The sequence below is a fragment of the Miscanthus floridulus genome, chromosome 2 (assembly GCF_019320115.1).
Source record: "Miscanthus floridulus cultivar M001 chromosome 2, ASM1932011v1, whole genome shotgun sequence".
NCBI lineage: Eukaryota > Viridiplantae > Streptophyta > Magnoliopsida > Poales > Poaceae > Miscanthus > Miscanthus floridulus.
Genome location: NC_089581.1, coordinates 166,685,563 through 166,697,621, shown reverse-complemented (window position 1 = coordinate 166,697,621; position 12,059 = coordinate 166,685,563). Strand labels below are relative to the sequence as shown.

The 12,059-nt window shown below is 47.5% G+C and overlaps 1 protein-coding gene across 1 annotated transcript; it reads left to right on the top strand.

The window, feature by feature from the left end:
- Positions 1-6,021: 6,021 nt before the first annotated feature.
- Positions 6,022-11,321, top strand: LOC136535595 (uncharacterized). The gene is made up of 4 exons (XM_066527907.1): positions 6,022-6,427; positions 6,734-8,465; positions 9,178-10,280; positions 10,375-11,321. The coding sequence occupies exons 1-4, from the start codon at positions 6,324-6,326 to the stop codon at positions 11,276-11,278; spliced, it is 3,843 nt and encodes a 1,280-aa protein (XP_066384004.1). The 5' UTR covers positions 6,022-6,323; the 3' UTR covers positions 11,279-11,321.
- Positions 11,322-12,059: the final 738 nt, after the last annotated feature.

The following is a 12,059-nucleotide window of genomic DNA, read 5'->3' as shown; positions in this document are numbered from 1 at the left end:
TCGAGGTTGGGCGAGACGGAGCTCGCGGCCTCGAGGTCGGGCGAGACGGAGCCCGCGACCTTGTGGTCGACCGAGACGGAGCCCACGACCTTGCGGTCGGGCGAGATGGAGCCCGCGGCCTCGAGGTCGGACGAGACGGAGCCCGCGGCCTTGGGGTCGGGCGAGATCTTTTAATACGTCTCAAGCCATTTGGAGAAGTCAGCGTGGGCGCTAACTTTCTTGCTTTGGGTATTCCTGATATCGATATCCGACAGTAGGCTTGACTGCTTATAGGCTAGTTCAGAGAAACATGTTTTCTAGTGGAGCTGTACCAAACAGGCATCAATTAAAATAGAACCTAAATATTTAGGATTAAATTTATCAAAAAAAATTCAGGATTAAAGGCCGAGAAAGCATCGTTTTTGGTACCTATACGCCACTTTTTTTTAGTAATAAGTGGTTTCTACAATTTTTTTTCCTAATAACTGAACTTATGTGTCATTCCAACGCAAGTGTGGTCAAGACAATAACTCTAACTAGTTGTGTGACCACATTCTACCATGAGAGAGCAGCAAGGACACAAAATTTCCAAAAAGTTGAAACAACACTTGCTTTCATGCTTTGTGACTCTAAAGCGTACTAGCGGGGAACACAGGTGTAGAATTAACGGGGGATGGACGAGTGCGCGGAGCTGCGGCCAGTGGTTTCTTTTTTTTTTTTCCTCCACAAAGTCGATCATGATGATGCATGGATCTCGCACATCACAACATGCGCGGTCAATTGTCTTTATAGTTGAAACATTCTTATTCTCGGTCCTCGGCTGGTCAGAACTCAGGTTCCCCTGCCGCCGCCGGGTCACGCTGCCATTCATTTTCTTTGTTCTTTTTCAGTCCAAAAAGACGGCTTCCACGTCCAGATTCATCATCGGGCGTCCAGGTTCACAAATCACAGGCGCTGCCCTCTTCCCAACACGTCTCTCCGTTCCAATTCCAACTCGCGGTCGACTTCCAACAGAACCAAGGAAAGCAAGCAGCCAGCCGTTCCTTTGTTGACCAGACCAATCAGATACGCCTATCATATATTTGTTCTGTTCTGTCAAATAAACAAAGAACACATGGAGAAACATCCCTGCCACGACGATACCGCAGGCTGGGAATGGCCGAATGGGACTGTGTCGTGTGCCTGGGCCACTCGTATCATCTACTGTAGGAGTAGTATATATAGCCAATCATGATGTGCACTGCATGCATATAAAACGTACACAACCGTCCTATCGAGGACGTGCAGGGGACGACGGAGCCACGGGTTCACGTCACGGTACGTCATTGGCCGGGGCCCCTCCAGATACGTGCAGGGAGGGAACCTGCAGCCAGCCCGGCCAGCTGCAGGAGCGTGATCTCGACTCCTGGAGCTTCCTCAGCCGTCAGAATCGGATCCCGATTCCCATCCCATCCCAGCTACTGCATGGACTGGCTTATTTTCTCCGATGTCCGATCCTCCTCCCATCATTTGCCGGCCGCCCGGATTGCAGTGTGCCTCATCGATCGTCGTACGTGGCCGCGACGAACGAACTCGGCATGGTATGCATGCGTGATGTGCCTGGGACACACACACCGTACCAGGGGCGGCGCCGACGGCCGCCGCCATCCACATGAGGGTGGGAGACGAGCGAGACCGAGACCGATGTCAATTAGAGGTGACTGCCAATCCCGAGTCGTCGTTTCCGTGGTTTTCTTTCTTCCGTTTTTTTGCTTGAGTGTTTGTTCCGTTAATCCTTCTCTTTCCTCCTCGAGAAAGGATTGTACGAGATGAGAGCGCTGACTTTATATGAGATTTGGTCATCTCACCTGGCTCGTTTATTTCAACCACATTCATTCTTCTCCAATCTCATCCAACCAAACAAGGTCTGTGAGACGGGAATTTCGAGACTTGGCACGGCAACATGGAGAAAGGAATAAATAAATAAACATGCTATACTTGGAGAAGAATGAATGTGGTTCATTTTCTATGTAAATAAACGTCCCTTCTAAAACACTATTGAAGAAGAGACCATTTCCTATTTACGACACAGAAGGAGAACACACGTCTGAATTCTCTAAGGTGGTGTTTGGATAAGGGTTGGGATAGGGATATGGAAATATAGTTGGGGTAAGAATGAGGGGGTATGGGTTTTGGATGTGATGTTTTATACCCATACTCATGTTTGGGTTGTCCATGGTTTGGGTTAGGGGAAATGCTGTGGGGCAAAAAAAAAAGAAAGAAAAAAAGGCGATACCTCCTCGCTTGTGGTCCTAATCTTCTCGTTGTCCCTTTCATTTTTCTCCTCCCTACCATCGACTTTGGCCCCCCTGCCTGGTGGACAACGCGGCTACTGTGGAGCGGCGACCTCGCCGCTACTCCGGCAGTGCGGACGACGAGGCCAGCTCCACCCGTGGGGGCGGTTGCTGCTCCGGCAACGCGCACGGCGAGGGCGGCTCGGCCTCCTACGCCATGAGCGATGGAGGCGGCTGCAGCTCTGGTGGACGTTCTCCACATCCTCCTCCCTATCGACGACAATGGCATGTGTAGCCTTCCTCGATCCAGCACGTCCACACTCCGCAGCCTTCCTCGATCCAGCAGGCGGCGATCGGCCGGTGTTTGGTTCTCCCCTGGTGGACGTAGTCAAGGCAGTCGATGAGGGTGGCGGTCTAGGATACGCAGTCCACCGCAGGCGCCGAGGTAGGGGAGTGGGAGCCCGCACTCATGGCGGAGGTAGCGAGCGCCAGGAGGATGCACGCCACAGCGGCGACGACGACACGGGAGGTGAGGGCCATGAATCAGCACCAGCGCTTGGAGCTTCTATCCCGGCCACAACCCACCCCTCACTGTGGGATAGGATTGGTGGGATAGAAGCACCTTATTTCCCTTTTCATACCCTCCCTATTCCCTTTTACTGATACCAAACGTATTTTCCTATCCCACCTACCATAACCCACAATCCAAACGTCACCTACATGTGCACGTAGAGTGCGCGTGTGTGAGACACTTATTAGATGACCGCAAGTTACTAGTGTTAACCTCCCCCCCCCACACCAATCGTCGCTCTTCTTCATTTGCTTATTTGTCCACATCCCTAGCCTGTCTCACCACCACCGTCTCCTAACTCGTGTTAGTGCATTGTTGAAAAGCGTGACAATACGCATCGAACATAATTCGAGTGTGCGTGGTGCGTGCGAGGTGTAAATATAGTTGTACTCAACAAAGAGGGGAAAACCACATTCTAAGTGTTCAACACCATTGATGGAGAACATTTTCTATTTATGACAATGAAGGAGAACACACATGCCGAGTTCTCTAGATGTGCGCATAAGGCATGTGTGTGTGATGTTTATTAGACAACTGCACGTTACTAGTCGTACCACCCCCAATCATAGTTGTTCTTCCTTTCCTTCTTTGTCCGCATCCTAGCCACTTCACCACCACACCCCCTCCCAACTCATGTGAGTGTGTTGTTGAAAAACGTGACAACATGCGTCAGAATTTAGGTATGTGGTGCGTACAACACATAAATGTAGTTGTACCCAATAAAAAGGACCTAATAAAAAGGAGAAAAACAAATTAGGGGCATGTGTGAGGCGCTTATCAGACGATCATCCGTTACTAGCTGTATCACCCATAACTGTATCTCGTCTTCCCTTTTTCGCTCCCTTCTTTCTCTACAACCCATCTACCCCACTGCCACCTGGCCCTCCCCTAACTCATGTGCGTGCCATCAGATATCGTGACAAAGTGTGTCAAACAAGAATTTAGGTATGTGTGATGTCCACATGAAGGCGCGTCAAACAAGAATTTGGGTGCATAGGAAGCATGTGGTGCGTGCAAGGCGTGACTACGATTGTATCTAGTAAAGGCGTAAAAAAACCCTCAGTCTAGGTGTGAGCATAGCATATGTGTATGAGACATTCATTCTATGATTGTGCGTTGTTAGTCTTACAACTCTTCAATGTCTCTTCTTCACTTCCTTTTCCTCTGCGCCTTCAGCCGCCCTAGCGTCTCCTGTACACTTCTGTAGGTGTGCTTGGATGTCTAGTTTTAGCCCCAACCAAATCCATTATAATGTAGCCCACACATGATTGCATGACTGAACTAGCTACAAGTCTGTCCTGCTAACTGCAAAACCATCGTCCGCTAATTGGTTTTCGTATCATGGTACCCTGGCTCTCATTGCACACTGGCCAGGTCTTGCACATGCAGCCTTTTGTTTGGTTGCCCACGCCCAGGCAAACAGGGCAGATGCGGAGCCTGTTTGGTTGCTTGTGCCCTGCCATTAGTCAACTTGTTTTTCCGACTGCACACCTGATCCCCTGCGCTTGCCTGCACAAAGAGAGCTTGTATCACCAAAATGTAGAATTTTCGCACAGAGCGAGCCCGCCCGGAGGACGGCTTTTGCACGGAGGTGCCATGGCTGAAACCATAGACTAGGAAACTAACCGTGTGAAGGTTACATCTGGTGGGTTGGGTTGAGCCTCGTACAACCAACCAATCACGCCCTTAAGTCATGCTTGTGTACTGTTAAAAAGCATGACGATAGACGTCATACAATGTTTTGGATCTATATGGGAGCAATTGGTTTCCTTCTCGGCGTGGCCTGGCTCTCATCTGCCATGCAGGCTCCTGCCGGCCAGGTTGTTTAGCTACGACGACCGTTTGTTTGGTTTATGTGCTGACGAGGCTCTTGACGGCCAAGTTGTTCAGCTATGACAACCATTTGTTTGGTTTATGTGTGGACGCAGCCAGAATGCATGGAGAATATGTTTGGTTGCACGTCTTCCATGGTTCTCACTCTCACAACCACTCTCCGCACACGTGCCGTCTGCACCCATTCTATGATTGTGCGTTGTTAGTCTTACAACTCTTCAATGTCTCTTCTTCACTTCCTTTTCCTCTGCGCCTTCAGTCGCCCTAGCGTCTCCTGTACACTTCTGTAGGTGTGCTTGGATGTCTAGTTTTAGCCCCAACCAAATCCATTATAATGTAGCCCACACATGATTGCATGACTGAACTAGCTACAAGTCTGTCCTGCCAACTGCAAAACCATCGTCCGCTAATTGGTTTTCGTATCATGGTACCCTGGCTCTCACTGCACACTGCCAAGTCTTGCACATGTAGCCTTTTGTTTGGTTGCCCACGCCCAGGCAAACAGGGCAGATGCGGAGCCTGTTTGGTTGCTTGTGCCCTGCCATTAGTCAACTTGTTTTTCCGACTGCACACCTGGTCCCCTGCGCTTGCCTGCACAAAGAGAGCTTGTATCACCAAAATGTAGAATTTTCGCACAGAGCGAGCCCGCCTGGAGGACGGCTTTTGCACGGAGGTGCCATGGCTGAAACCATAGACTAGGAAACTAACCACGTGAAGGTTACATCTGGTGGGTTGGGTTGAGCCTCGTACAACCAACCAATCACGCCCTTAAGTCATGCTTGTGTACTGTTAAAAAGCATGACGATAGACGTCATACAATGTTTTGGATCTATATGGGAGCAATTGTTTTCCTTCTCGGCGTGGCCTGGCTCTCATCTGCCATGCAGGCTCCTGCCGGCCAGGTTGTTTAGCTACGACAACCGTTTGTTTGGTTTATGTGCTGACGAGGCTCTTGATGGCAAGGTTGTTCAGCTATGACAACCATTTGTTTGGTTTATGTGTGGCCAGAATGCATGGAGAATATGTTTGGTTGCACGTCTTCCATGGTTCTCACTCTCACAACCACTCTCCGCACACACGCCGTCTGCACCCAGCGAGCCAGGCTCACCAGAAACGAACCTCAATTTCGTTTCCAGGATGCTAGGTTGTGCGGGCCATTTTGCATCGTTAGGCCCTGGCAAGTCTACAACCTGGCAACCAATCACATATGAACTGCATCGGATCAATCAGGCTCGGACAAATACGTGACATGGACACGGTTATACCAGGGGATAACATCTATATAAGAAATTTCTGCAATTTCACTGCTTTTCCTACTTGTTGACGATTATATAGTATGAAAAAATTAGATACGGTGTTATCTTTACAGAAATGAGCCCCGGAATCGAATTTTCTGGTTACGGGTTTCATCCCTACTTCCAGTGTTCCACCCACTCAGGAGACCAAAAAAAGGAAACAGGGACAAAACGGTCAATTCCAACTGCAAAGTCTCAGATTTTCTTTCGGGACCAAAACCAACCTACACCCAACGCATTGTTGTTTTCCTCCTTTTCTTTTCGCCTTCCTTCTTTTTCATTCCCCCCGCTGCGGCGCTGCCTGCCTCTGTCCGTCCCCTCCTCTCCTTTTTCTATTTTTTTTCGTTTTTCCATTTTACGCTGTGGATTCCCATGGTCACCACAGTGAAGTCTCGACCGCCGCATGCTTCCTTCGCCATGAGCGGCCGCCGCCGCCGCTCTTCGCCGGCGGCGCCTTCCTGCTCCTCCGTATCCGGGTGAGTTCCACTCCTCCCGTTGTCATCCTTTTTCTGTCTGTTTCTTGCAATCCTGAAGCGAACGAACTGTTATTTGTTTTTTTTTCTCTGTGAAGTTGTGTTGGGTAGTTTAAGCTTGATCCGTGCTTCAACCGCTCAAAAGCATCTATTTTTTCTCTCTAGGTTTTTGTATGCTTTATTTTATACTGAGGTTTTGTTTGGCGATGAGCTGCTTGCTATTCGTTATATCACTTTCCCTATTCGGCGATAAACTGCAGCCATGTGCTAATTCTTTTGCGGCCGCGGCGTGTTGGGTATCTTTTGCAGGGGTTCGTTGGTTGCGCTATGCTGCTTGACCTTGATGCTCCTTGCTTTCTCCGTGTCGGCCGCGGCGGCGGAGGATTGCGCTGACGAGAGTGACGGCGCTGATGGCGACGGTCGCTGTCTCAGCTTCCGGGATGGCTGCGCAGACCGGAGCTCCTTCTGCTTCTCGTCCTCGGTGGCTCAGATGCTGCTTGCAAGCGAGGATGGCACCAAGGCGCCGGATTTGGAGATGTCAAGGGACCGGGGACCGACCTCTCTGCCATTGTCCTTCCCGATGTCCGGCGGCGGAGGCATGGTAACTTGCTCTTCTGTTGACTCGTCGCTCACACGGGCGCGCAATGGATTGGGGAAAGACAACGATGCTAGAGCGAGGTATAATGTCGCGTCGTGCCAGGCGCCGCTTGTGCCTGACAATTGGATGCGGGCATCAGCTGGGGTGGCCATGGAGGTGGATGGCACGGCCACAGATGCCGACCCGAGTGGTCTTCAAAGTCCCTTGTCGATGAATGTGGAAATTAGCCCCCCGGTTCTGGATTGGGGCAGGAGCGACTTGTATGCCGCAACCAAGGCCAACTTGACCGTGGTGAATCTGAACAACAACAGTGTCCTGCGTTTGTATGAGCCATTCAGCACTGATCCCCAGTTTTATGTGTATGGTTATGAGGATCTGGAGCTGCAGCCTGGGGATAATGCTACAGTCACCTTCGTTTTCTTGCCAAAGTTGTTGGGCTCTTCATCAGCACATCTAGTTGTGCAGACAAATTTTGGTGGATTTATTATACATGCAAAGGGCATGGCTGTCAGTTCGTCCTATCAGATACTGCCATTGACAGGGATAGATGTTGTGATTGGTGGACAGCTAGAGAGGAACTTATCGGTATACAACCCATATGATGATACTCTCTATGTTGAGGAAGTGGCTGTTTGGATGTCTTCATTGGAGAGCACAAGGTATTCTTCTCACCTTGTTTGCCAGCTAGACCCCTTCGATGGAGCATTGGAGCTATCTTCTTCAGGTAGCAACTGGTATACAGCAAGCAGTGAGGAATTTGGATGGCCAATGGTCTATATCAGGCCTAGTGAGCAATGGGAGGTGCTTCCTTCAAAGAACAACACTTTAATAGAGTTAAAACTGCAAGCTGTTTCTGAAGGCAAGGTGTTTGGTGCTATCTGCTTGAAACTGCGTAATAGTACTCCTAGTACAGTTCATACTTTTGTGATACCTATTGAGCTAGAGGTGCATACGCGAACTTACTATGATTCCAGTGGCTTAATTGCTGTCACATTTGAGCATATATCGACTTGTGATGAAACTGGGCCAATATTTTCACTTTCCTTACGGAATGATGGACCAAAGTTACTGAGGATTATAGGTGTTACTGAGGATGACATAAATGGCCCAATGATCTTTCAGGTTAAGTACCTGAATGGATTGATACTCTTACCTGATACTGTAACAGATATAGCTTTAGTAAGACATACTTCTTCAGTTCCAGAGGACATTTCATCTGACAGCTGCAATATAGTTGTAGAAACAAACAGTACCCTTGGTAGTTCAATCATAATACCGTGCAAAGATTTAGTGCGTGCATCTCTTTTCTATATTAGCAATGCTATTGTTGCTGAATCCGATGGACTGTTTGCTAGATCATTATATGATGAAGAAATCTCTGCTAATGCAAGGACGAGAACATTGGGCAGCATGCTGCAAGTAGAAGACTCATATGATGTGAAGGTATTCCTCCTTACACTTTTCTTTTCACCAAGAAATAGAACCTTCATTGATTACATTGATATTAAATGCCTTTTCTTGTTGAAGTGCTAAATGCTTACTAGGAGTTGTACTTGACATATGGCCTGTTTGATATGGAGTAGTTATATCTAGCCCACTGTATTGTTCTTTTTTCTTTCACGTCACTCCCACATAATCCATCGCGTGTAGCTTCAATTTCCCTTCGATGTCTTCATCCCTTAGCATGAAACTGCATGGTGTTGAGTCTATGCTTAACTGGCAAGTAATTGGTATGCTAGGTTTACTCACCTGGAGCTTGCTCTATAATTATTATTGAAGAGAATATGTTCAATACCTAAACCTGAGTCTTTAACTTTATCTGATCCTAAAATGGCTTGATGTTCTAGAGAGAGAAAAATGTTTTTAGTAATCCTTAATTTTATCTGATCCTGCTACTAGTAATAGATTATTCTGGTCTTGAGATTGATGCCTATAGCTGTGTATAAGCAGAGTACCTTGGTAACTTGATTCCTGTTATAGTAGTTAAAATCGTTCTTCTAAATAGAACTTTACCTTCCAATTGTCTACATTTTTTTGTTATCCTTGTGCTTAAGTGCTGGCACCTGTTTGATTGCTTATTTCAGTTGGATAATACATCAGTCTATATCCTTTTGCTTGTAAGTCTGCTGATGTAATATCATAAAATTATTTGCAGCCAATGGTCATGAGAGCAGTCAAAGCTGATGATAGAATACTTAGACAATGGAAATCTCATGGAACAAGTGACGGGATTTCTGTTCTTATGGATCATGAAATGTTGTTTCCCGTTGTGCAAATTGGTTCACAGTTTTCTAAATGGATAAAGGTCCATAACCCAAGCCTGGAGCGTGCAGCCATGCAGCTGATAGTGAACTCTGAGGAGATCATTGACCAATGCAAAACTGTAACCGATGTATGTGAACTCACATTCTCAAGCAAATCTCCAGAGATTAACTCAACTGAGACTAGATTTGGTTTCTCATTAGGTGAAGCAGCAATCACTGAGGCCTATGTTGATCCTTCAGAGACTGCTTTGCTTGGTCCTGTTGTCTTCCGTCCCTCGAATCACTGCATGTGGTCAAGCATGGTTTTGATCAGAAACAACCTGTCAGGCGTGGAGATGCTGCCTCTCCGGGCATATGGCGGACGGCAATCTATTGTCCTTCTAGAGGAATCTGAACCTGCTTGGAAGCTAGAGCTTAGCCTTGGATCCAATGTTCAGAATAAATCAACAATGGCCAAACAAGAGGTCCCAAGCTCTTTGTGCAGTCAACAGTTAACCAAAGAGATACATGTTAAAAACAGCGGTGACCTTCCTCTCCAAGTGACAAAGGTTAAAGTTTCAGGAGCTGATTGTGGTGTGGATGGATTTACTGTGGACAACTGCAAGGGATTTAGCTTAGCGCCAAGTGAATCAATAAGAATGCTCATTTCTTTTCAAGCTGACTTCTCTTCAGCTATGGTTCAGAGAGATCTTGAGTTGGTCATGACTACTGGCATCTTTCCGATCCCTATGACTGCAACTATTCCTGTCTGCATGCTTAACCAGTGCAGAAAATCTTATCTCAGATCTGCCCACTGGAAGCTGTTGGTAGTCTTCTTTGGAGCTTTAACACTGCTTATTCTGGTCTTTGTCCGATATGTCCCAGATTCTTTGACAGTGGGCTCTCAAGATTACATCAAGATCGATGACCAGAAAAGTACCTTTGAGAACAAGAAAAGTACCATTAGCAAGACTCTTAAGCCTTCTTTCCTTCACCAAAGCAGCAAAAAGTCCAGGTAAGTTTTGACCAGTGCCTCTACTTTTTCCCAAGTCCACTTCATTTTTTTTCACATTTATTAAAGTTTGATCATTTGTGGTTTGTGTGCACAGGACAAATAAGGAACACAAAAGAACTGAAGAGGCTCTTGCTGAGAAATACGCTGCCAGTGTTATTGATAGCTCAAAGAGTACAGATGACAAGAATAATCCTGATGAACAACTGCATACGACTTCAACTGTATCCGTGTCCCGAGCTAATCCAGTGGAAGACAAGGCCTCAAGAGAAGCTCCACAGACTAGTGAAAATCTCACCATCAGGATTGCCCGAGACAAAGGGAAACGAAGGAAGCGGAGAGTTGGTGCAGGACTGGCAGGTAAGTTTGAGGTTTCTAGCAGCCACAGTGGGAACTCAACACCGTCTTCACCATTGTCACAAAGTTCAACCCCAAAACAAGGTTGGTCTTTTTCCGGAGCACCATCAGACTCGAAGCATGGAAATAAACTCGAGACTGGGTTCGATGTCGAGGCAACCACATCATCAACTGGCACTAAGCATGAGAAGAAAACTTGGTCGCAAGTCGCTAAGGGGCAGCCTCGCTCGCGTTCAGCCTCGCCTGGAACTGGAATCACATCACCTCCATCTCCTGCACTGACCACCACCCCATGGCGCTCGCCGCCATTGGCCACATCTTCCCCGATCACTCCACACTGTCGTGCTCCTGGCTCCAACCTGATGAAAGACAAGGCTGTGAAGAGAGACGGGGGTGCTGCACCTGTGCCGAAGAAAGACTTCACCTACGACATATGGGGAGACCATTTCCCAGGAAACCTGCTGGTGATCGCAAGGGAGGCCGCGCCATGCAAGATGCCTGACGCTTCTGAAGGCGCCTCCTATAGCTTGTTTGCTAGAGAGCCCCAGACCCTCATGATGAAGCCATCATCTGCACCGCCGCCCATGTCTCGCGGCCGTGGCTCGCCGCCGTCTGATATAGCATCTGGTTATGGAATAAAATGATCCTGAAAGCTGAAATAATTTGACCAGGGTTTGCCGTTGCGTCTCCCATGCATCCATGCGCTGCTCTCCGTTTCTAGTACTAACCATGCATCCATGCGCTGCTCTCCGTTTCTAGTACTAACCATGCATCCTAACATGATTACATGAGGCAGGCTGACAGCGCACATGTAAAAACTTATATAAAAGCAAAAGAAAGTGAAGCAGGTTAAAACTGACGTTTTTCTTCACCACTGACAGTTAAACTGTGTAGCTTAAAGCATGTAAATCGAGCAGTAAAGATCTGATTGCAACGTTAGTGAAACCAAAGGTCTGATTGCATTTTTGCTTCAGGCGAACGCGATTCAGAGGACATAAACGACCCCACATGATTAGTCTCCAGGCTTCAGCTAATAAAGATTCTAAAGTGCCATCATGTCTCACCTCGCTATCATCTGCAGATATGAGGGCAATTATGTTCCTGTATAAAGTAGGACAGGTGCTTGAAAGGCTTCATGCATGTTAGTGGTTCTCATTCGTTAAAGCCAAAATGCGAACCATGAGTAGGTGAAACACGTTCGAATTAAGCAGAAAGTTCAAAGAAATCGCTCCCTGTGGATGCCAAGAACGCCCTCTTTAGCTTGGAGTATCTTTTGTTTATCAAATTCCATTGCTACTTTGCTGCAAGTTCACCTGCTCTGTATGCTACATTCGCATCGAAGTTCCTACTACAAAGAATGATCAGAGTCCAAATCCTCAATACTAACAGCGTGACATGTTTGATATTGTGAAGAGCAGAAGTACT